The following is a 26989-nucleotide window of genomic DNA, read 5'->3' as shown; positions in this document are numbered from 1 at the left end:
AATTGGTTTCTGTAATTCTATCCTTTCCTCATCCCTCTTCCTGAAATATTTGTGAAATCTTTACTATGAAAGAACCAGAGTCTCGTGATACGATTAGAATTTATTACCGGTTTTTGAGCCAATTTATTCCATATAAAAAAAATATATCCATTTCATTATGGAGTGCATTCAAACATTCATTTCAGTGGTTTTTCCCCAATATAACTTAAATTGTTGCAAGCTGCTACACTTGGAAAATGTTCCCACATAATACCATTCTTCTTTGCATAAATCACAGCTAAATGTTGCATTTAAATAGTTACAGACAATCAATTTATCCTTGGCTTACTTTCTCCCCAGCGCTTGCCAACTGGAGAGCGTCACAGTTTATTGCCAGCACTCATTACTTGCTGACAGTTGTTAGTCATTTCTTTTTTATTGTCCCTTTCTTAAAGCCCTGAGATTGGCTTCTTTCACTTAACGGTGCCTACCATTGTGTGACCTACGGGTGAAAATATGCAACCAAATAAGATGCATGAGAAGGAAACAAACATTAAAAAAAAAGACGGAGAACTACATGTAGTTTTTTGTGGGATAAGTGAGTTTTGTAACGACATTATATATGTCAAACGTAATAAAATGCAAATTCAATTACTTTAAATAGCTGATTTATTTAAACATGGGGCTTTTCATCCCTGCTTTGTTATCCAGTATGGTATGGCTTTGTCTGATTATGAGAGTCAGGCTAAAGAGTTGGCTTTGCCCGGCGAGCTTCTCCTCTGTTGGGACGGCATGCTCCTCCTGCCTGGACCGCAAGGAACCCGTCACTGGTCATTCTGGGGATTTGCGCATTCTGCCAGCCGCTGCGGGAACATAGACTCGCATAATGAAAGCGGCGGCACAATATGCAGGGGCGCAGCGGGGGACCCTGCTGCTTGAGGAGGGCAGACATTAACACGCGGTAGAAGGGCAGCCAGTGCGATACGGTGAGGGGTCACGTCGAGACAGGCCCCAGGCTCCTATTGTAAGAGACTGCTTCTGCTTATTGTTTGCTCAACCACTGTTTGGAACTGATCGATTCTTTCCCTGATTCTTTTGCTTAATAATCCTCAAACACTCAAGGAATCAAATATGAGGATCCCTATTGGCTGCACAGTGTTTCCTCCTGCAATAACTGCACAAACTTCTGATATCATTGTGATGTTTCCAAAGGCATGGTTTCAAGAGCTAACCCATTACATGAATCATGACTCTTACCACAGCCAGCTAATTTTTCTTCCTCCTCTCTTCCAGGTCAATTTCTTTTATTTTTTTTTATTTTATTTTAACCCGAAAACAGACACGCTGTTGCTGTGAAATTCAGGGCTAGCAACTGCCAGAGCAAAACAGGGACAGGGCTTAATAGAATTCCTTCCAGTATGAGATTTTACAGACACAGCCTAATTCAAAAACGTTTTATTTTCCCCTGTCTGGGTCTAAATTAGAAACCATAGAACCTGAATCAAACCAACATGTTGGTTCAGTTGTTGACTGGGATGCCAAAGCTATTTTCTAAAAAGCTAATTGCCTGACCCTTTGGTGCATCACGCAATAGTTTACTTGTAGGATGTCATTAAATAAATGTAATGTTTGACTAATAGCTATACTTCAGCTTAACATAGGTCAGAATAAGTACACATTTCAATACTTTAACAAAATGTCTGGCAACATTGTAAAATAGCTTGATGAATATTCAAAAAAGAATAAGCATCAGTAAGTAGAGGACAGAAGTAATATATTTTTTTTTGGGGGGGGGGGGGGGGGCTCTGCTTTAAAGCAACAGAAGGGTAATAAGTAATAAGTTTAATGTTTCATGGTTATGCGATAAAATTAAATTTTATCAAATTCACAATAAACTAAAGAAAATGTAACGATCCATAACATATAGGATAAATAGAAATCACAACACAACACGCTTTCAAAACAAGATTCATAGAACCCTGATAATACATGCAAGAAGTACAACTACTAGTAAGTATAACAGAATCTTCAGAACATGTGGGTTGTGATGACCTTGAAAGTGAGGACAGTAATCCGGCGAAATATTTAAATGTATTTTTTCACAAATAAATTTAATGTGTAATATTACAAAAAATGCGGAGAGACATATACAATGCCTGAAGTGCATGTTGTGTTGTGTCGACTTGCATTGTGTTCTGAGATACAGAATGCTGCACTCTGCAGTACCCCCTCTAGATGGCAGTGTTCCAAAACACAGTTTTTCTTCTAAGCTGCCTCGGCCGCTAGCCCTACAGCGCTGCAGCCGCTCCATATGGATTTCATATTGGTGGACCCAGATAGCTGCAGACGACGTGGAGCCATCCTTTGTAAAGGAAAGGAAGTGAGTGGCATGCATGTCTGCCACTGTTTCCCATTTCCATCAGCAGGATCTTGGAACAAATCCATGTGTTACACATCCACACACATACACACACACAGAGTAGTACTTAATCAAAGCTTAAAAATGATGAAAGATAATTTGTTAGGAAAGATTCTGATGTGTAACAGTTTCCCTTTACATTGAATCATATTGCACGAGTATAATAACCATAATGAAATCCGTAAACAATTTTTGTTGAATTCACATCCCCCCCCCCCCTACCCCAACCCCCAGCGAGACAAATACCCCAGCTGGCGTCATCTGGCAGTTTTCTTGAAGTCTCCACGGTGATACACGTTTAGACAGAAGCAATCATTTACTTACAAAACACTCATTTATAGTATGATACCTTTTTTTATCCAGGATTTAGTTTTTCATTAAGACAAATATAACATTTGGCAGTTTCCCAAATCACTCGTTTTCAGTTGTATGATGTTTATATTTCTAAATATATGCTTTATGTAAAAAATATTTCAGCTAGTACCGGAATGTTTATGAATTTACTCAGGTTTGTTCTTTAGCTGCTGTTTACCAAAACAAAGAAAGGTTTGCACACGCTTTGTGTGTGGAGACATCCGCACTTGGGTGTGGTTGAAGTGTATCTGGATTATGTTTGAAGGTCCTAAGTGTCAGTGTCATTTCTGCATCCCATTATGCAATTTGGCCTTTTTAAAATTGAAACAGAATATGTTGCGAGTTAAAGTTTGATTTCCTAATTATTCTGTCCGCTGTCCAGAGAGTAGAGTTTAAATTCTATTGTGGATTTGCGGTTGCAGTATAATTTTCAGATTGGTTTCATTCACTCGTAAAGTGTTGCAAAGAATCTACTGTCTCAGCCATTCGATTTGTTTATGAAATGTGTTGAAGGAGTTTTAAACTTCATTTTCAACGCTAAATCTTTTGCTTTCCAGAATGCGGTTACAAAATCATTTTAATTATTGTTCCCTGAAGTAAGGGGTTCCTATCCAAGAGCATGACTATGATTTTGTGCAACTACACTGAATTAATGAAGTTCCCTTCTCAAACGGTTAAAGGTCAAATTCTTGCAAATCCAAAAGAAAAATAATAAACATAGAAAACAGGAGAGGAAATTCATTTCAGCACAACTTTATTTGCCTGCCTCTTGTTGCATTTATTGACTTATTATACTTTCCTTGTAATTTCCAGTGTGATCGCTCTTTAATGATATGCCTTCTAACTAAGAACTGAGCAACGCAATATTTAATAACTGACAGAGAATCTATTACATCTAATTAGTTCCATGATGACAACTACTGTAATATAAATGTCAGCCAAATCAGTCGGGGTCTTGGCAATCTGGGACTTTTTGTGACATGAAGTCAACGATCGGATCATGCAAGCAGAGAAAATCCATTTAATGAAGGGAGATTATGTGGTATTATAATAAACACCGTGGGTTAGTGCCCAGAAATATAAGAATCGGAGTGGTAACATGCTTGTATATATTTATACATACATATACAAGGTCAAAACATGCCATTAGGAGGGGACAATATGGCTAATGATGAATTCTAAAAATCATACAGTCACCTATAGTGTCCAAAAGCACCTAAATGCATAATTGCACTGTGAAAAAATAACAAATATGCTGTGCAGTCATCTTATATGCCAATCATTTGTTAATACTAGCTAATGCTTTTCAGTCAGATATAATATAAAGCAGGTGACTGAACAAGGGAGGCTGTGCAGAGCCACAAAAAGACTTTAATTAAAGGGTTTATTATTAAACTTTGTGGCAGCATGTTACCAAGCAACCCCGCAAATTATCATTCTCTGTTCTTTGTCTCTGTTATTTTAAGGGGATTTTATAGGAATTTAAGGCAAAACAACTGGTAAATGAAGACCACAAGAAAGCAGGGCAGGTGAGGGATTTCAGCGTACATAACATCAGCACATACAGGTGTGTCCACTTTCCCCACCATCAAAGCATAACCGTGTAATGAATGAATGAATGAATGAATGAATGAATAGCGATGCTCTGAATAGGGGAAATGTATGACATTCACTAGTGGCGCCAGTCCCAAGGAGACCTACTGAGCTCACATATAATAGAGGCCCACAGGGTCACACCAGTGCTCAGCTACTCCATTTCCGTGTCTGGCTGCCGGCAGAGACCCCAGACAGGGAGGCCAGTCTTCCCGCCTCTCTGAAGGCAGTCAGGGACACGTGCTGGACGGAAACCACAGGACACTGGGTAAGACCAAGGCAGAGAGCTCTGCACCTTTTCTTTGATGCCGCAACTCAAAATTCTCAATTTAATTATTGTCATCGAGATCATCCCAGTTAACTGAATAGTAAAAAAGAATCGGCAGAATTGTTGTCGTTTAAGCTGTTTAAACTCAAATGTTCACATATTCACATAACAGGTCAACTCATTGGAATGTTTGTGTTAACTGGATAGGAGTGATATAGTGTTGATGTATTTTCTGCAGCTGTGTTTATAAGGTAATTTTTGCTATTCTTGTATAGCAAAATAAATAAATAAATAAATAAATAAAAAACATATCAGGCAAACAAATAATAAGAAAGTATATAGTACAGTACTGCTGGTCCAAATAAGGAGGAACATTCATTATAAATATGAAATGCACATAATTTAGTGTAGGTGGAATAGTCCAGTGATGATTCAGAGAGAGACAGATACTGACATCTGAAGACACCGTACAGATACGTGGTTCAAAGGTATGGAGGAAAATTAACATGCATTCCTCCTACTGAAATGAGTGCTAAGACTCACACGGGCACACAGGGTACAGTAAAGTAGGACATTCTATGGTGTGTTCTGATACGTTCACACAGACGACTGTCCTACTTTATTATTTCCATACTGTTTAAATATGCAGGATGAAGCACTATTCTGCAGTCACACAAAGCTCCTCTTTCACCAAAGTGGTCTGTATGCACCACAGGAAAATGCCACAGGTACAGGAACGGTTCCACGGGTTCTTGGTTTTCACAGATGTGTAAGTTACTTTGCTTCCCCCACCACCTTCCTTCCAATGTTCTTTGAAGGTTCCAATGTTCTTTGAAGGTATCATTTCAGTTCTTCTTCGCCTCAGAAGTGCAGAAGAGCTCCTCTACTTGTTATCGGCACTTTTTCAAACTGCTTCCGCAACCTAAGATATTCCATCCTCCCATCCACCTTCCAAAGACTTATCCGGCAGACCGTAGCTATTCAGTGTTTGCTATTGTATTACATTAAAGAGGGAAAGTGAAATAAAATTTTAAAGTCCCGGCTTAAGCCGTGAATAACGGCGGCACAATTCCAGTAGCGGCCTTTCATCCGGGACAGTAGCCCCGAGGCTCATTAGGGTCTTCTGTCAGTGAGTATTGTAATGGCCGCTTTGTCCCTGAAGTCGACCCAGCCACATAAATCAGTATGCAGATATTGGTTAAACTCTGAAGCTCCGCTTTTGAGAAATGAACTGCCACAGGAGATAAAAAAGTATTTGATTAAGGTGGTGCTTAATTAAATCTTTTTTTTTTATCGTTATCCCAGCTTCCTCCTTGGGAAGGTGGATGATAACACCACAGGCTCGGATTTTATTAAATGCCATCTTGCTATTGTACTATTAAAAGCTGATCTTGTAAAAAAAAAAAAAGCAGGAAGCAGGAATGTGTTTCAAATGCTTTCCAAGAGTATCAACTGTGTTACTGCTTTCAGATGATTTTTATGTAATCTTTCCCATACTTAAATATAAGCATTTCTGGCACGGCACAGAGTGCACTGACCAGCCATGTGGTCCATAAAGGAACTCATAAATACTTTTTATCACTTTATTTAGTTCCACGCCGAAGGCCAACTGCTTCTAAAGTCTGTCACTCAGCAACTCGCGGAGAACAAAGTAAATAAATGGCAATGTTGATTTAATTAGCGGGCACGGCGAGGCGCAGTCACACGTCTGAGAGCCGAGTGCGGCGGCATGTAGACGGAGGGTGAAAATGAGATGCAGACAGCTTCGCAGCAGCAGACGCAGTACTGAGAAAATGAGCATGGGACAGCGCAGACACTGCATCTGTGTTACTCCCGTCCATCTTTGCCTAAGATTCCAGTTTACATCTGCGGCGTGAGTTTAGCTAGCCAATTTCATCAAGACCGTCATTGTTTGCACCACAGTTTGAATGAATCTTCACAGGCTGGATCTTCACAGGTTTAAAACATGTTTACCGATGCATATTTCTGGAGGACAAAAACATGAATGGCCCCCCTGCTACTTCAGACTGTAACCTTTCACCTAAACATCCTACACATGCTTCCCCCAATTTAACCATAGCCCGCTGCACTATTTTATGCATTAGAACAGTGTTTTTCAACCCATTCCTCAGGGACCCCAAACACTCCACGTTTTTGCTCCCTCCATGCTCTGTCTGGGGGGGTCCCTGATGACTTGACTGAGAAACATACTCTTTGATAGGGACTACAATTTCATTATTATAAAAAATTATTGTCATGATCACTTCTGTTATATTTTAACTTTTGGGTAATCTGTCACTCAACCAAATGTACCTGATACTATATAATTACATAAATGTTTTGATTCCACTTATGTAATGATGCAATAAAAAACAAAGATGTCATTATTAATGCAAAAGGTGGACATTGATCTTTTCTTTATTTTTGACAAATTCAAAGCACATAGTCACAACGTTAACTTTGGCACTTCAGTACTTGACACGAAAAAAGGGTACGAGGGGTTGCAATAAGATCACATCTGCTGGGAGCAGCCTACAAAGTGCTCCACATGACACAAAACACAAAAAAGGAACGTAACGCCATCAATCGACAGATCAGCTGCTGCTAACATCCTAAGTAGTGTGCATCAAGCTGTCTAGTATTAAAAGGTTAAAGAAATTATTCTTTGCCATAAGTCACCCTTAGCATTTTGACCCTAGCTAAAAAAAATGCAATGATCAAATGAATCGGGGATCAGGCTTCATAATCTGAGTTACAAGTCTACTCTAATGGCAATGTCTAACACCTCAGTCCTATACTTCATGTTAATCTTTGACATGTAAACTCTGCCATCAAAAAAACAAACAAAACAAACAAACAAACAAATAAATAAATGATTGATTGAATGAATAAACGAACGAATGAACAAACAAACAAACAAACAGACATTGTTCATTTACTGTGTATGTAACAAATGTTGCAACTATGAGCCACAAGCACAAACTCACAGGTACACAAATTACAGTTTCAGGAAATATATCACAAAGGGAAATTTCCCTTCCATCATTTACAGCTTAACTTCCAAAAAGCTGAGATCCAGTCTACAGCCAAAATTGTCTAACGCTAGCTTAACACAGATAATTACTTTTGGCTAAATGGAACACATGGAGTTATGACCCATGAAGTCAACCTCAAAGTATTGTGTATGCTGAGGACAATCAAATATGGAAGAAAATGAGAATTATACCATAGACTACAACCAATCATACACTGGAAATAAATACAAAAATGTGTATCATATGTTCTCCTCTTATATCATGCATTACTAAATCAATAATCTGAATCAATTATCAAGAATGCATTTTATCAGCTTATGTCACCAAAAAAAATCAATACAGTATGCCACATTTCAACTGAAACAGAAAATGCATCCGAATGCTTGAGTTGTATTTAGCAAAGAAAGTGACGTAATCATCTGAAAACTGCATAACAGTACAAATATTCAATTACAATTTCTAAAACAGTCAATAAAGAGCTGACCATTTTCTGCTAGAAGACAAATCTTCCTCTGACGTCATCAGAGCACTTGACGTATTGAAAAAAACTTTGGAGACCAGATGAGCTCTGTTAATTGTCAGTATTTCAAAATAATGCAGTTGTAATATCTGCAATATATTTTAAATGATTGTCTTCTGCTATTTTACTATTTAAAACAAGATTACTATAATTGTTTATGATAATAAGTACAAAGACAGAGAGTCTCCTCGTAAAAACAAGTGAATCCTTCGCTTCATATGCATTCCTACACCATGAAAACTGTTACATTGTTTTAGGCGTTGCTGATACTCTCGGTGGTGTTGGAAATCTGGCAACTCCTCATGTCATAAACTGATAGCTTAAAATACTATTATTTTATTACTTGTATTATTATTAATTATTAATAGAAAACAAAACAAATTCCAGTCATAGTACAGATCAGGAAAATATATGATATTACCAACTTTTGGCATGGGGGGATTTTCTGTACTAGAATTACAAAGTAACAATATACAAGCTAAAGCATGTTTGTGACTGAGAAAGGTTTGGACATTTTCTTAGGTCATGCACCTGTTTTCATTTGATGAAATTCAATGGACAGTTTAGAAAGCACTCTAAACATTCATTTCTAATTAATTGTTTGAAAACAAATTTCTCCATATCAGCAAATTATTTATTTCAAAGCAAAGCAAAAAACTTAGATTATGCTTAGAGTTCCACAGCAGTACAAGAAACCAGGTAATAAAACGATATTTTGCTTTGAAAAGGTAAATGCCATAATAATCCACGTAATACTTTCAGTTAAAATTAGGAAATTATTCCTAGTCCTTTTCACTATTAATTTTCAGAAGTGGCTAGTATTATCTCCCTTGGGTATGGGAAACAAATGACCAACAGTCAGATTCAATTTCGCACATTAGAATGGTTAGCTAGACACCCATGAAAGTCAGTCCATTTAATTTCTCACACAAATGTCCTGCATTTCCAAAAGCATTTCAGTCCAACAAGAAATCGCAGAGTATAAAAATGCGTTTGTGCATTTCTCCTCTAGGAATGTAAAGCTTCCTATTCCTGATAATACAATGTTTTATGGAAAACAGCATTGTGCATGAATCAGTAAAAAAATGTAAATGAAACACACCATGTAGTAACAGCTTAAAGTGTTACAGTTTCTCTTAAGTTACCCTCCTAATCCTGAAACATGGACAAACACAAACATCATATCTCTATACCATGGTTATCTAAAACCAAAGCACAAGAAGGTGTCCACAAACCAGAACCATTCCACTAAAGGGCCTAGTTTATCTATAGTTATCTGCAATCATTTGGAGTTTAACAATATGAATGTTGACAAGTTTCACATCTTTTCCTAGAACCATTGCATTTCGCAAAAACTTGGCTTCTGTTCAGCCAGCATGAAAATAAAAGTAAAATTTGTAATATCTACATAATGCTCTCAGTACTTTAGATCTGCTATATACTGTACGCACCACAGGTGAACACAAAAGATTCCATTCTAGCCACTGTTTCATTCTGGCCAAACAAACAGCAAGATATATAACAGGGAAAAAAAAGAAGCTTTTAAAAGTAAGTTCAAATGATTGTCATGAAATTACTTTAAACTACGGCATCTTTAGCGCAAACCAAATGCTTACATTTTTTTGTGTGAAAAATGCACATACCAAATACCTTATAGGATAACAAATTTCAAGTAGTCTGTTTTAATCAAGCTTAGCCACTGCCACACTCATAATTAGGTATAGGTAGAAAACATTTAATTGATTAATAAAATAACGGACAGTGTTGTACAGACTATTTAGCTAATTCTTAAGCAGACATTCACTATAAAGAATACAGTGGTGACTTGAACACAGTGGGCATATTTAACTGTGAGAAAGAACTTAACTAGCGTATAATGAACTAATAATTTAATTACTAATAATGTTACATAGATCAGTAAGATATTGCAGCTTTTTGTGGATGTACATGGATTTATTTTTAACTTGGAAAAATGTTGTGTTTCCTATGAAGACTTCACTCCTTACATGTTCAATATTTACTAATGACCTCTATTCATCATACTTTTCCAATTTAATCTTTGATTAAACCATCATCACAATTGTTCATTGATCAATCTGACTTTATGCATTTTTTTGCAGGTAGAAAAAGATTCAGTGTGATCTTTCATTGTAATTTTCACGTTAATGCACATCTGGTTCCTTTATTAGGAAAAAACCGAGTAAACAATCTAAATGTGATGTCACATTGTACAAACTACAGGTTTCAGTATTGTTAATACTTAGAAAGCATTTAACTAACTTTTCCAGGTAACCAGGATTGCCAGTATGGTGAACTGAATCATTTGAGATTCCATCTCCCACCTGAATCCTGAAATGTGCAGTAAATCAAATGAAAATTCACATTTCTCAGCAACAGCTCAGTCAAAATCTATATTACTCATTGCAAGAATTATGGCTGCTTCCTCTGATATTTACTTTTGAAAAATAAAAACATTGACTTTTATATGCCAAAAAGATATTTTGCAATTAAGTCCATCGTCATTATTTTGGACGCTCTAGAATATGTGCTCCTTGTACTTGTGATGGTGATGTCACCACATAAGTATACGTTTCTCATTTGCTCTTGAAGTTTATGTAAACATGTGCAGCACAGAGAATGACAGGAAAAATCACTTGAAAGCATAAAACCCCAGTCTGAGGATTTTCACACAGGTCCCACATATGCATGTGGTCTAAATGGGAATTCAAAAGATTGAACCCCATGTGTTTTTTTGCTGTTTACACTCGGGGGGGAAAATCCGATCTGTATAGGTTATGCCAAAAAAATCGCAACTGAGCCACATTAAAACTGGCAGTGTAAACCTAGCCTAAATAGCATGAAGCATGTCAAACATGAGTAAGATTAAGGCAAAATGAGTAACATTTGAAGTCTTGAAAATGTCTATTTTTCCCTACCAATCCATGATGAAAATTAGCACTAAAATCTTAATCGCTGGAAATTGAACTTTTGTCATTATCTCCCAAAGGTTCACATGTCCCTCATACACACATACACACACCACGCCACAAGCGTACTTCCAGTAAAATTCACAAAAGAGCTGTATACATATTATTTCTAAATGTGGGTAGAAGCTTCAGTCAGGCACGTTCTAAACTAGCTTGGTTATTTAGTGTGTGTGTTGCTCTTTCTTACTCGAAAAATGTTAACACTACAGTAGATTCTGATGGTCTCCCATGTGAGTTTCGCTGAAATTATACTGCTCTCCAGGCAGCTCACAAACAGCCTATTGCTGGGAATGGCTGGACTCCTCTTTCGCTTTCTCTGCCTCCTTCAGAGCGTTGATGACGGGTAGCCATGGTGACGGCATCTCAGGGATGGTCTTCTTGGCTTGGTTCAAGTGGCTGATGGCTGTGTAGAGACCTCCTCGCGGGGCCGTCTCCTGTTCGGAGTAGTACATCTCAAGGGCTGCGGGGGTACAATGCTTGTGCTGGGGAGGGAAAAGGTTTTTTTTTTTTTTGGGGGGGGGAGGGTGCATATAGGACACAATGCAATTCACAAAGAGACCTTCGAACTTGTCTGCTCTTGACTGCTACTGAATAGAAGTGAACTAGTATATAACATACACAGAAAAATGCACTGCAAGAAACAGGCAAGCAGGATTATGCTAGTTATATAATGTGTGTTGTTTACTTTGAATGTGCTCATATGTAGTCTAAGGGGAAATAAATAAGAAACAGGTAGTCTGACCACCATTTAAACAAAGAAAAAAAATTACTTTAAATTGATTTTTATGCACCTGTTCTTGACATTTGCATCATGTTCATTTTCAACATTGTGCACAATATTATATGGATCTGGTTGAGTTCATAATCTGTCAACGAATGGGTAAATTGTGAATATTTATCCATATTTGTGCATGCAGGCGTGTGTCGTATATGCGTTTCAGATGTTCATCATCTAGTGGCTTGCTTGAATAGAGCTTTGGATCATCATTGGATCATCCAGCTATCAAGATTTGTTTAATTTTATATCATTCGGTGACGATAACTTTTAGCCTTACAATGAAACCCAAAAGGCACTCTACAAAAATCTAAATAATTAAAAAAATATTAAACATATGCTTTTATCATCTAACAGTTAATTGTTACTGCTGAAAACATACCTCTCATTTTACTTGCTAGAACTTGCTGGAGTTGATAATATTTGGCTAGTTTAATATTATTTTACGAAGCTTATATGTACATTATTGTGGGCTTCAGCAAAGAAGCAAAATGTGAAAGCAAGCTGGCTACATACCCTGTGCAAAACAGCAACAAGCATCCAGTAATTGTCTCTTCCGTGTATCTTATTGAATTTCTATCGGAGCATAGTGCATAACACCATATCTGTTGTATCTTGCAAGACAGAATATGTCAGATTTAATAACCTCTTTGTAAATCCCAAATCCCATGTTTTAATAAAGGTGGGTTCCAATATTTCGATTTTTCTATATTTTGTGTGTTTCATTGTTGGGAGTCATTTGTTTGGTACATTTCTTTGGCCTGGAATCCCCAGTAGAATAATGCCACCTGCCATCGTGTTGAAATGATTTAAAGTAATTGTTGAAAGACAATCTTAGGGATGCAGTGTAAAACACAACCTTAGGGATGCAGTGTAAAAGACAACCTTAGGGGTGCAGTGTTAAAGACAACCATAGGGATGCAGTGTAAAAGACAACCTTAGGGGTGCAGTGTTAAAGACAACCATAGGGATGCAGTGTAAAAGACAACCTTAGGGGTGCAGTGTTAAAGACAACCTTAGGGATGCAGTGTAAAAGACAACCATAGGGATGCAGTGTAAAAGACAACCTTAGGGGTGCAGTGTTAAAGACAACCATAGGGATGCAGTGTAAAAGACAACCTTAGGGATGCAGTGTAAAAGACAACCTTAGGGGTGCAGTGTTAAAGACAACCTTAGGGATGCAGTGTAAAAGACAACCTTAGGGGTGCAGTGTTAAAGACAACCTTAGGGATGCAGTGTAAAAGACAACCTTAGGGGTGCAGTGTTAAAGACAACCTTAGGGATGCAGTGTTAAAGACAACCTTAGGGATGCAGCGTACAGGTCCTTGTATTATACATGGAGTAAATGTGGTTTAAAAGCTTTCCACTCATGTATTGTTTTCAGTTTAAGTTAAACTTCACATCTGGAACCTTCACCTATCCATGGAGATGACAAAGTAAAGGATGAAACTGCCTTGTTTCGTCTACGAATTAAAATATTGAACATGAACAGGCGACATGGTTCTGTCAGATAACTATGATGCCTGTCCCGCTCTCAATGTGTCAGACTATCTGAAGCCTAATTTACAGTTAGCTTGATAATGCTGTTTATCCCCAGAGGAAAAGACGCAGCTACTTTAAACAGGAAACTGTATCAGGGATGCCGACACTTAATATTACGAGTGGCGCATTTCTTTTTCATGTTACTAACAATTACTGCTGAATATGCTAACAGCCACTGTACTCCCGACTTCAAAGACAGCAGCAAGAGCACTGAAGGATTTTAACGGCAGTTTAGTCACAGCTAGTCTAATTAAAGGCACGCTGATTTCACAAGGCGCATAGTTCTACCAGAAGAAAGCCTTGTTTCATTCTTGAGAAAATATCATACTAGCTCAATAGGCCTGCATACCGCCTGGAAGAGAAGCTATTCTGGTTAAATGATCTAAATATTTCAAATTGACTGCAGTTACTCAGTTACCATTCTATCTCAAACATTGGCAGATGGGAAGCACTACACTTTAAAAATGATAAACTAATATCCATCCATCCATCCATCCATCCATTTTCTGAAACCACATATCCTATTCAGCAGTTTAATATATGCAGTAAGAAATTCTGCCATGACCTCTTTTCTCAAATTTAGACCATTAAACCATATTCTAAAAAATCTGGATGAGAAAATGGTATGCAGATTTCATGTGAAGCTAATGTACACATTTGGGGTTGAAATCAATTCACTCATTTATAGGAAACACAAATAAGGGTACAAACATATCTATGACTTGCTCTATGAATCAGTGTTTCCCAACCCGGTCCTTAGGAACCCACAGATATGCAGGTTTTTGCTCCCTCCCAGCTCCCTGTAGCAAAAACGTGTATTTCTGTGGGTCCCCGAGAACTGGTTTGGGAGACACTGCTGTATATTGAAGACCACGGCTTAAAAATGTTATTTTATGGAAAGTGTTTCATACAGACATACCAACAACAAAACAATGAATGGTATTTCGTACTTATTTCACATCTATACGATCAACACTAGTTGAGCCCAAAAACGACCAATCAGCACTTTGGCTTTAACTGCGCTGTGTTGAAGGCAAAGAGTAAGAGATCTGCTACACCCATAAGGAAGTCACATTACACCCTGATCTGCTTTATTAGGCAAAGAGTAAGAGATCTGCTACACCCATAAGGAAGTCACATTACACCCTGATCTGCTTTATTAGGCAAAGAGTAAGAGATCTGCTACACCCATAAGGAAGTCACATTACACCCTGATCTGCTTTATTAGGTAAAGAGTAAGAGATCTGTTACACCCATAAGGAAGTCACATTACACCCTGATCTGCTTTATTAGGCAAAGAGTAAGAGATCTGCTACACCCATAAGGAAGTCACATTACACCCTGATCTGCTTTATTAGGTAAAGAGTAAGAGATCTGTTACACCCATAAGGAAGTCACATTACACCCTGATCTGCTTTATTAGGCAAAGAGTAAGAGATCTGCCACACCCATAAGGAAGTCACATTACACCCTGATCTGCTTTATTAGGTAAAGAGTAAGAGATCTGTTACACCCATAAGGAAGTCACATTACACCCTGATCTGCTTTATTAGGCAAAGAGTAAGAGATCTGCTACACCCACAAAGAAGTCACATTACACCCTGATCTGCTTTATTAGGCAAAGAGTAAGAGATCTGCTACACCCATAAGGAAGTCACATTACACCCTGATCTGCTTTATTAGGCAAAGAGTAAGAGATCTGCTACACCCACAAAGAAGTCACATTACACCCTGATCTGCTTTATTAGGCAAAGAGTAAGAGATCTGCTACACCCATAAGGAAGTCACATTACACCCTGATCTGCTTTATTAGGCAAAGAGTAAGAGATCTGCTACACCCATAAGGAAGTCACATTACACCCTGATCTGCTTTATTAGGCAAAGAGTAAGAGATCTGCTACACCCATAAAGAAGTCACATTACACCCTGATCTGCTTTATTAGGCAAAGAGTAAGAGATCTGCTACACCCACAAAGAAGTCACATTACACCCTGATCTGCTTTATTAGGACAGCTAAACACAAAAGGCACAGACAGGAAGTGAACATCCAGACCAAGGTCTTGTTTCAACCAACCAGCTGAGTACTCTAACTCTTTATACTCATCTAGTTGGTTGAAACAAAATCTTGCCCTGGATTTACACTTTCTGAATATGAACTTTCCACCTCTGAAAAGGCATCATCTCGTTTACATAGAAAACAAACTATAAATGCGGTGGTTTTGTTTCTACCAAAAATCAATAGGGTTAGAACAACTATTTGAAATGGAATCAGCTATGAGTGAGAGGCTTTGCTGGACCTAGACACGGGTAATTTAGGCAGTCTCGGCCTGGGGGTCTGTGGCTGCTGTGGGCCCCTTAGCGTGACAGAAATGCATTGATTTCTGGAATTCCATTGGGAGGGGGTTCCACAAACAACGTTTTGCCTACCCATGGGTAAAAAAATGCAGTCCGATCTGTAGTTTTTCTGTTCCAGATGAAAAGTAGATCACACAAACTCAAAGATGAGACTACCTTCCTTTTATGTACTTCATTAAATTTATGAGAAACAATTCAGTCAGGATGACGATATAAAATGAGATTATAATTGGCCTGCTGATTTTTTTTACCAGTTAAATTAAAAATGGAGCTTAGAGCAGTATTTTTTTTATTTTTGTACATCCTAACACATTATCAGTCTCTGATCCTAAATCACTGAGGGTTCAGAGTAATGTTTAAACAAACAAACATCATTTACAATTTTTAAGAAAGATATTTGATCATAACCTGTTTGATTTCCTATTCAGACAGCAGCCATATTCTCAGATACTAATTGTATTCTTTTTCACTTTACATTTACGTTTAATTATCTGGCAGATGCTTTTCTTGAAAGCCATTAATACATAATAATATGCACATCAAATAACAGACAAAGGGCATCAACCCAAAAGCATGATCATTAATTTTTGTACAGCACAACTACAACAACAAATTGTGCAGCAATGGGAGATGCTACTCTACAATAACAACACAACAGTGAAACATGGTGTGGTGAATAAGATGCAGCACGCTGATTTAAGATATAATTTAAGATATAATTGTGTGCTACTTTCAGTAAGACTTGACCACCCTGAGAAAAATGGACTTGGCAGCCCTACAAATGTGGTTTCTGTTTGGACTCTCCTGTTGATTCTTATTCCCATAACTACTGCTATCTAGGTAGATAATGACAGACTGTTCTTGTCAGTTGTACACAGCTGGATTGCATGAAAACCTCTCTCATTCCATTCTTAGTATCTATCCCTACTAAGCTTGTGGTCCAAACCCTAATCGTCTCCCATGCAACCACGGTAATTTCCTTTTTGGGCAGCTATTAACAAGACAACATCCTGATCCTTACCTTCCCATAACTGGCTGCCAGATATGGCTGGGATCTCAGTTTAAGGGTACCCAAATACAAATTGATTCAGAATTATAATACCAAGAGACCTCATGTCTCTACCAGACCACATTTCAGCATCCCCCTACTGTTTCTTATAAGATTCTACTTTTACCACTTGATCTTTGCTTCCCCACACTGTCAAATAAAGGGTGCAGCCCTGGTACACTTTTGTTCCCCAAGGTATAGGCAACATTACAAAAATGTTCCTCAGAGGCTATTCTTGTACCTTAAAAGGTACCTTTACCTACAGCTAGGGTACAATTGGCAGACCCTTAAGCATACAGCCCAGTTACAAGTAATGGTGTCCTCAAAAGTACAAATTGATACTTTTTTCTTACAGTGTACTGGGAAAATGAGCTGTAGGGACTGAACACTAGATAGTACTTCAACCCCTGGAACTCAAATATTTTCTTGCTAGGCAGGCACCTATTTGCTACTAGTTTACTATTACATTTTTTTTCTTTTAATGTGATTTTCATTTAAATGTATCCTTTGCCTTTCAAAGAACATTGAATTGCCTTGCGTCTGATTTGTCCTGTATAAATAAACTCTAAATAAACTTGCCTACTAGAAAGTGAAACAGTATTCATTTTACCTATTGCTCTTTCAACCTTAAAAATGTTATGATAGCATTGAAGGTTCTCAGCTGAGTGTAAGTAATAACCACCAGCTTAAAGCACAAATACTTCACATTAATGTAAATTTTAAGGGAGATCTAGCTGGAGTCACTCAAAAATTCCAAAAGTATTCATGGTGCATGGTTTAGAATGAAAGAGTGTTTTTTTTCAGAGTTTATGCCATTTCACACTGTCACGTAAAGCCTGCCGTGTTCTTGAGGTGGCTTACCTTGAAAACAAATCCTTCTGGGCAGCTGAGTTGGTCATACCACAAAGCCTTGTACATCACCAAGAGGAGCAGACAAGCAAGGAACGCCATGGTGATGAGGACAAGCCCGGTGAGCTGAGAGTGGGGAACAGGTACACACTGTATGTAAACAGACAGCTAGCTACAGTATGTATCACAGAAAATAACTTCTAGCTACCAGAAGTTAGAGTTACACTGTTCACCTTGACTTTCTCGGACACCTCGCTGTAAAGGTTTATATTCAGTTTCTTGATGCTGGGAACATGCAACTTTTTTTTCTTCTTTTGTTGCAGCTGGTACTCGGTTGTTGTTTTCACGATGACCTGAGGAAGAGTAGAGTCACTACTATTTTTAAGAGGGGTAATACGTGAAAAAATGCACATATGACGGTCCTTCAAAAAGTTTCGGCTCATATAGACAGTTGAAAGTTTTCATACAGGCGAAATGTAAAAATACAATGAAATGGAGAGTATTTTACTTATATGGCTCATTGTCGCTCATGGGAGTTTTTCTTACACAAAAATGTTCTGAGGGCAGAAGGAAAAATGATTGCTTCAGAGAGATAACCAATCGGATTGCAGAGGAGGTGGGACTAAGCAACTAGAAGAGGTGGGACAAACCAATCATATGTCTTGGTTTTGTCTCCTCCAGTTGCTTGGACCCACCTCCTCTACAATCTGATTGGTCATCTCTCTGAACCAATCATTTTTAATTCTGCCCTCAGAACATTTTTGCGTAAATTAAACTCCCACAAGCCTCATTGTCCACCGTGCTCAGTTTGTGGGAAGTGAGGAAAGACACTAGTTCATAATGGAGGTCCCGCTACCTTGTCGGGAAATGGCTGCTGAAGCTGAGTCACATCCAGGGGCGTCATCAGTGGGATGTTATCAAAGCCGTCTTCCACACATGGCTCCTTCTCCAGCTTCTCAGCCAGATTGCTCCCCAGCTTCACCATATCTGCCTGTCAGGTCTGTGTGGAAAAGCAGCACGAGAGGCAGTATGTTGTGTGCGGCTGGTTTGACAGCTTAAGGGAGCTCCTGATGGCAGCCTTTGATTTCCTTTCCAATAACAAAAAAAAAAACTCAGACTGAGGTGGACAGGAGGAACTTTGGGGGGGGGAGGCATACAGATGATATTCATAGATAACAATAATAACACAGATTATAAACTTTAGCTCCTCTAGGCTGGAAGGCTAACTTTAGGAAGGAAAAGTATTTAGGAAGTAAAACCAGTGAAAATACCTATAATGCAAGAAGAGGAACACATACCAGGAAAAATGCTTTGCTACTTGCTCATTAGTGGGTTGTGAATTAACAAAAATGCACTGACTCATAACTGAAACATACCCTAAGCTGCAATATATCTTATTAGCATTTAAGCACCATCCATGCCTAGTGTTTAAGGAAGGTCTCAACCATCTGAATTGCTGGTCTAATCACAACTCTCACAATGTCCACAGAACAATTAGCACAACTGACCACAATTTCATTTTTCATACAAATGCAATTTTAGATCACTGACAGGCAGGAAAAATGTACAATTAAACGGATTATTACAGAAACACTTGCGATTCGTGAATAAGTGTTCCCATGGGTTCGCCTACATAGGCCAGACAGCAGGTTCTATAAAACATGTATTAGTGAACACTATGGTAACCTAATAGCAGAGATCTACAGCCCTCTTTGTTCATGCATAAATTAACATTGCCTCTTTAACCTATTCTGGGGCCAAAGGATATGGGACATCAGAACTTAATTACTTTAAAGAAAGACTTACTGAATTTATATTAGACCTACATTATATTTGAGACTGAACAGTGTTATGGCATATTATATTTGCAGGCAAAGTGTGGTTCTTCTGCATAATTCTGTTATTTGTAGTTCGCAACAAAATTTGAATGAATACAATACCACTGTTATATTTTTATTGGATTTATTTATTTTAAATGGTGTATTGTTTATTTAACAAGCGTGCTTCCATCATCCATTTTATCACCATGCTGTAAAGGTTAAAGAGACCACATTGTAAGATTCAGTCAACAAACACATCAGAATGTGGAGAGACGTTTCGCTAGGCCCTGCCAAGCCGCGACTGAGCATGTACTGTATCATCATGGGATTTGGTCACCTCCTTTCATAGCATTACAAGATTAATCACCACAGAACACTCACGACATTAAGATCCACTGCGCCTCATTTGCATGGACACATGGTAACATGAAGGCAGAGGCTCAGGATTAGATTTCACTCATATTTACAAAGGAACACATCACGGCATGCGGGACGAAGGACTTCAAGGCAGGCGTTAGGCCAGAAGGGGTTTTATTAACCGAACGGGAGCAAGGAATCAAAACGAGAAGGCGAGTAGCGGGAAGGACATGGGCAGACAGGAGGAGCGACGTCAGTGATCGGACTGGGGCTGATGAGACAAACAGGTACATAAATACATGAGGAGTAATGAGGAGTAATGAGGAGTAACAAGCAACAGACGTGGCTCATGTTAGGGAGGAGACAGGAGAGTCAGGCTGGATGTAACAGAAAGTACCAGGCCCTATGAACTGATGCGTTCATTTAACTGCAGGTATTTTCTTGTGAATAGCATATGTAAGTAGATTTTTTTCTCCCAATGAATATTCCGAAATACAAAGAAACAATCTGACATCTATCTAAGATAATTTGAAGTTTGCTCCTTTTCTCCTAATATCTGTCGATTGTTATAAAATGGACATAGGCTATACGTTCAATTTTCCAGTAAGAGGTTTAAAGTTAATGCGCAAAAAAATGATTATAGCATTTTTTTAAAAAGTGTATTTATAATTTACAAACATATGTTGAGCAAAACGAAAAAAAAACTTTGGTTTTAAAATCATTGCAAACATCATAATCAGGCACTGTTATCTGTCCTGGTAAAAAGCAACAAGGCTAAGAAAACACCCCACATCCCAACATATACATGAATTTATGTATATTTGTTTATCTGACATTCAAAAATAGAGACAAAACCACACAACGGAAATTAATGTGTATCCTTGGGAAAAGGTGTAAATTATATGTGGAGGTTTTGCAAATAGTAATAGGGTGGGGTGACTTAAATACATATATTCTGGTGTTGGTTGTACAATATAACACTTATATATTTGCTGCCTATATAAAAAAATGCTGCATATATCTCTTGGTATTATTCTTTTGTATACAAAAAAAGATAAGATATAAAAATATGTATTACTCATTCTCACTCACCTATTTTTGTTTTATTTTTCTTAATGGAAACATAATCATAAATTATCCAATGAGCATTTTGGCCATACCCAAATAAAATGACAACTGCATTTGATTTGCTGGTTGTGTATTTCCATTTCTACTGGATAATTATGATCCTTAAAATACAAAGATAGATGTACAGCTTACAGACTCAGTTCTCATACTGAGTGAGTCATTTCTAAAGGCTCTGTTAGCCACAGAAGGATGTAAAAAAATAGATCTCAGTAGCTTCAGTTCACCAGGGTATCATAAGACATTTTAACATGAGATTACTAAGATTTCTATCTCTATCGAAAATCTGTATTATTCTCATAGTTGATAATTAAATATTGATATAAAAAATCTTTAATGTAACTTATTGCACCAATAATGATTTTAGATTAATCATGCAAACAGAATAATGGATATGCCATAGGACCACCACAAAAAATGCACTTTATTTTATAAAATAAAGACACTTCCTTTATTAAGCATTTAAAAAAGAAAAACATCAAAATTAAGATTATGACATGCCTTCAGAATACCATCAGAAGGACTTAGGGATAATCAATGACATGGCAAAACAAGCAGTAAAAATTGTATCCTCAGCCTTACTATGTAGAGATAAAACACTTTATAAGTAATGGTGCTTTCTGTAAGTGTCTCGAGGCACAGCAATATGCATAAGCATCAGTGCTTGTGAGAAATATTGAGGTTGGCCAGCTTTATATTTGTGAAAAGGAATGCTGTATGATTATAGATCTGCCTATACCTTCTTACTTTTGAAAGCAAGCTTTCATGGTGAAGGTCTTTACACAATATCAAACATCTTAAGTGGCTCATTACACCACTGGACCACAAACAGAGCAGTTCTGCATGGAAAGCTGGCTTTTGCAACCAATTCAGGGCCTTATTTCTGATAGATTACTGTTAGTCATACCATTAAATTTTAATGGATTTAAAACTCCACAAGCGATGCAAGAAAAACAACTTCAGCTCTGCTCCTTAAGATGCGTAGAAAAATGTATTTGTCATCACAGAATTTCTTAAAAGATTGAAATAAAGGCATGAAATCTGAACATAACACTGCACACACAGATATAACACTTACATCCTTCTTCATGTCTGCATATTATTCTTTTCATATTTTGTAAAATATAATTTGGTAAAGGATTACAAAGAAAAGTAAAAGTATAATTTGGTAAAGGAAGACAAACTAGAAAGAAACACAATATTTTACTTATATTTTACATGTTTCTAGACAAAATATATGCATACTTTAATATACAGTATTTATGGGACAACTTAGTAATTAATGTAACATTCAGTGTACAACTCACTGTTAGCGTAATTCTATTACTGTCGATGTAGTGAAATATATATGAGCAGGGAATCGGATTTGGTGCTAGTGTTATGCCTACCTGATGTCAACTCTACAGAAACAGATGTTAAATACCGGTTCTGCGGTCCCTATATTTGCATACATTTACATAAACGTACAATATTTTTAAGGAACATGCTTTTGCAAGTTTTAACTAGTAACTATTTTAAAAATAACTTTAAAATAAATGACATGCTAAAGCACAAATCGTGCATCTATTCTACACCGATGCAAAGAAATATAGGCATGTTTGCGAAGAAAATGCATATTTATTGTTCCATAAATTAAACATTCCCTGCAGCTGGAAAAGCGTTCTGGACATTTTAATTAATGTTATAATACAGGAGAAACATTTATTTTAGTGCATTTAGTTAATGTTCTAATAAAACACTTACTTATCAGTGTTACGTATGAGTTTTACTTCTTTTGATAAAGGGGAAACGGGGATGCCTACTTTCATACACTGAGACTCAGACACACTCCCATGACACAATTACACCACCATTGCAATATCGCCGGCTCTCGGTAACACACTTTTTTAGCCATGCTACAGATTTATATATTTGTTTCTAAATAAGAGTATAGTGAATACTATAGTAAAGAAATAACAAAGTATAGTAAGTATAGTTAAAGTAATAGTTCATTAGAAACTGGCTCCACGCTCCCTGCGAAGCTGTACTGGATCAGTGATTATAGAAAATAGATGGACAGACTAAGTAATTGTAATAGTTGATTAACAGACCTCCTGTCGACCAGTTTGCCTAACCCCACAGGTCTGTATCTTACCAGAACAGTATATAAATATCTACATTTCTTTAAGGTAATATCCATTCAAATGGCTTACACATATAATTCTGATTCAGATATAATTATGAAACATGATAAACCTGAAATAAATGCATTTTTTTCTGATAATATAAAATTAATATTAACTATAAGGCAAACAGCTGAGCAAAGTGCAGTGAAATATCCTATACCGCAGACCAATGTGCTGTTTGCACAGTAGCTAGTAAGTCAACTGCTAACATCCTCCATCGTGACAAGGGTCAATGAAGGCCTATAAACGAAAGGCCTTTGCCTTGCATTGGATGCATGAAAACATTAAAAACAACAAACAACAACAAACAAACAAAAAAACTGGGCCATTCACACCACATGTGGTGAAATTCTGAGCTTCTATGACAAAGTAGATTCATTAGAATGCAAAAATGGGTACTTAAAGTTATTAATCCATTGCCCAAGTGAGAATTATGAGGCAGGAGCATGTTCTAAATGTCCAGTGTTAAAACTTGTGCCATGACTTCATGAAACGTTGTAAAGAAACTTAAAAAATCATGTCCACTGTGAAATTTAAGATGTTAGTATGTTTTACATTTGCACTGTATGTTCTGATAATGATGCCCTCATTCGGATTTAAGCAAAAATGTATTCAAAATTAGCTGAGACACTGTGGCGAAACTTGAAGAACCATAAATAAATGGTTAAGCGAACACAAAATCCTGGCTGTTGAGCTCTCCAGACCTCAATCCAATTGAGCACTTATGGTTGGTACTTAAGGAACCAAAGAAAAAACAAGAAATATGCTGGAGCTGCATAAAATCCCAATGGAACACTCAATAATTCGCAAGGAATACGCGCAAACTGTTAAAGCTCTACGGGAAGCCATTTCCTTTTTTAATCAAAACAGAAGGTGGATCTACAAAGTACAGACTGCAGGGATGTGGATAATTTAGATGTGTACCTCATTACTGACTGCAAGCAAAGCATTTTTTAGAATCAGTTCTTCTCTGGATGAAACTAAAATGTTACACAGCAACTTTTGATTGCTTGATAATCATAATTTGGTCGATTTTAAGGGTACTCTCTATAATAACATGGCACAAAACTCAATAAAATCCTTGACCTATGCCTAAAAATGTTTACGATAGAACAACTCACCAGTGTCGTCATAGTCAAAAAACATGGTGAATTATTTTCACCATGACTTTGAAAAGATGTTTGTCATTATAATCTAAATATTTGTTGAACCAAAGAAATTAACCAAAAGAACAAGGTATCTTTACGTTTTCTCCATCAGTAAAATCTGTTTAGGATTATTATTAGTAATCCTGAACAGGATAAGCATTTGTTTTTTTTTTCTCCAATGCAAACTTTCTCTCAGTTTGTCATGCAGCATAACTAACACATCAGTCATCACTCTCACTTAAGGAAAGACAAAAAACAGCCACTTTTCTTGGTTTACCTGCTTGACAGCAGCATAAATAAAAAGCCATTTTATTTTACCATCGTCCTTCAACATGACACTCAAAACGTTCTACATAAATTAGATCTGGTTCTTATTTAGGTAATATTGCCACAAAGAGACAGACAAAATTACTGTCAAATCTTTCTGAGGTCAGCAGTTGTCTGTTTCACTTTGCTTATATCCCATGATATTAAAAAGAGTCCCTTAATGTATTTTTTTTAAATCTAAATTGATTTACAGTTGTTAACCTCTTTAAAAAAAGCTGGCAATCTTCTGGTGAAATTCAATGGAAATCACTTGTTCAAAGGTCTATCAACAAGGCTTGGATGAACAACGTTCAAGTTACAATATGACCTTAAATAGAATCCAAAATTCTTTCCTAGTACTGCAAAAACATTAATGTGTTCCTGCAAGCAAATGTATTTTTTTTCCATAGACCCACCAGCATACAACGAGGCTGCATTTAATTTACCAGCATGAGACTTCAGTGAGTTTCTGTTGGATGGACATATAAGGTGTTCAGGTCGTCATGCTGAAAAATTTGGGTTGGAATTCAGTCGTTTTAGACTCATTAGTTCAATAATATCCTGTTATTGCGGCCGCTTAAGTAATTAGCTGATCCCTTTGGCAGAAAGATCTGAAAACACTCTGCATCCAATCACCATCCCCCACTTGTGCGCTTTGGGAGCGAGGTGTGGGTACAATTAGTCACTTCAAATTGGCAATGTCGAAACAAACCGGGTGCAGTCATCTACAACTCTTGGACAGCCGACTTTGCGGAGACAGATTGCTGGTCATATCCTGGGCGTTCTCCATGCACTATGAGGACCAAGACTGCATCTTTCAATTACGGCTTTCAATCAGATCTCCTTAGTGTCTGATACGGAAGTGTGGCCTTCTTCTGTTTCCCATTAGTTATTTTGTTTCCTTCATAATTTAAGTGATATGCTAATGCCATACCAGGCATCAGTAAAATGTACTTCACACGGCAGACCCTGATTTTTAAAATGCTTATAAATATGAAATTTATTTCAATGTACAGTATAAATTTGACACATAATGCTTTAATGTACCATTGCTAACGTATATTTAAATTCCACTTGCATGCTACGGATGATAATCCTGCCTGTAATAAGTTTCGATAATAGCGGGAATTATATGATTAATACTGCATTATCAAATTTCCAATCTATTATAAGGATATCGCCTAGGATTCAATTTCCCATATTCGTTTAGATCAGAATAACTTAAGCATTCGTATTTATATACCAAATATCACGTAACAGTCACCAAGAAAGCTGCATTTATTTATTTCCTGCAGTATTACATCAACAAAGTGAACATCAGAGGAAATAAAGTAAATGAGCTAGTAGGAAAAGCTAAACGTGGGACGAGTGTGCGCTGTGAAAGGTCGCCTAACATCTCCTCGGGATCTGAACGCTCCATTCTGTGCACAAAGACCGGCAGCATGGTCTTTGTCTTACACTGAAGATCCGCATGGGCGGGTGCCACTACTTCACCGATTTCTTACAAGCAATGCTTATTCCGATAGCTTTTACTACAGAAAAGCTGCGATGTCAATAAAATTCCATTTTAGACCAACACCAAGCCAGATTTCCTGCCGCATAACGAATTGCCCCAATAATAGCCTACGTATAGGTTATATGACTCTCCCGATTATCTAACGGTATTATTTCAACATAAATGTAGTCCCTCGTATGTCTTTCGAAGCATTTAAGCCCATGTCAACAATATATATGGGCGACAACAAAGGCAGCAGATACGTGGAAAATATACCTGACCACCCCATGAATTTCTCTCCACCTCATGCACATTGATGTATATGACGTTTGATCTGGCTTGGCGTTAAATTAATTGCACACGTAAAACCTCTACGCCCACTGAATTTAAACAATGTTGCATATATACACAGACTGAACGATAACTTACTTTGTCGCCTGCTGGTAAGAATTGTGGCAGAGATTCACCCCAGGTACTAGTGCGGGCAGCACAGAGGCAGACTGGTCGAGACTGGTTACCTTGGTGATGTTATCCTCAGCGTGCGCTTGCACGCTCGCTCTCCACCCCGGGAAGTTATCTTACAGAATGCCTGTCTCCTCCAAATTGGCATAAGAAACCAGAGACAAGGACCATTACTGATTATATTAATGAAATTGCACGATCTCCCCTACATTAAATTCTTATCGTATTGTGCATGCACATTTATATGGCCAAAATGGGAAAGGTGAACGTGCTCTACGTTTATTCCCATACACCATAAATAATTTTTTGCATTCTACGTGAACCTGTATAGAACATTTTCCAAATATATGCTTTTGTTGTACAGTGTGATGAAGAGGTCATGCACCA

General features: G+C 37.5%; 1 protein-coding gene across 2 annotated transcripts; it reads right to left on the bottom strand.

The window, feature by feature from the left end:
• Nucleotides 1-7013: 7013 nt before the first annotated feature.
• caly (calcyon neuron-specific vesicular protein) lies at nucleotides 7014-26721 on the bottom strand. Of its 2 annotated transcripts, none has more exons than XM_023799002.2 (5): nucleotides 26570-26721; nucleotides 18581-18724; nucleotides 17958-18077; nucleotides 17737-17850; nucleotides 7014-11589 (listed from the first exon to the last, which is right to left on the bottom strand). In XM_023799002.2, exons 2-5 carry the CDS (start codon nucleotides 18707-18709, stop codon nucleotides 11434-11436), a joined length of 519 nt encoding a protein of 172 aa, XP_023654770.1. In that variant the 5' UTR covers nucleotides 18710-18724; nucleotides 26570-26721; the 3' UTR covers nucleotides 7014-11433. The 2 variants fall into 2 exon arrangements, with proteins under 2 accessions (XP_023654770.1, XP_023654761.1); XM_023798993.2 differs by having other exon boundaries at nucleotides 7014-11637; nucleotides 26570-26715.
• Nucleotides 26722-26989: the final 268 nt, after the last annotated feature.

The sequence above is a fragment of the Paramormyrops kingsleyae genome, chromosome 20 (assembly GCF_048594095.1).
Source record: "Paramormyrops kingsleyae isolate MSU_618 chromosome 20, PKINGS_0.4, whole genome shotgun sequence".
Classification (NCBI taxonomy): Eukaryota; Metazoa; Chordata; class Actinopteri; order Osteoglossiformes; family Mormyridae; genus Paramormyrops; species Paramormyrops kingsleyae.
The sequence above is the reverse complement of the archived record's forward strand: the minus strand, read 5'-3'. Positions and strand labels throughout refer to the sequence as shown.

Bases quoted from the DNA above. Each gene is read 5' to 3' on its own strand.
- caly (XM_023798993.2), bottom strand. From the start codon at position 18,709: ATGGTGAAGCTGGGGAGCAATCTGGCTGAGAAGCTGGAGAAGGAGCCA. The intron at 17,851-17,957 runs GTGAACAGTGTA...CCCCACTCTCAG, and splicing joins AGGTGTCCGAGAAAGTCAAG to CTCACCGGGCTTGTCCTCAT. The intron at 11,638-17,736 runs GTAAGCCACCTC...TTCCCTCCCCAG, and splicing joins CAGAAGGATTTGTTTTCAAG to CACAAGCATTGTACCCCCGC.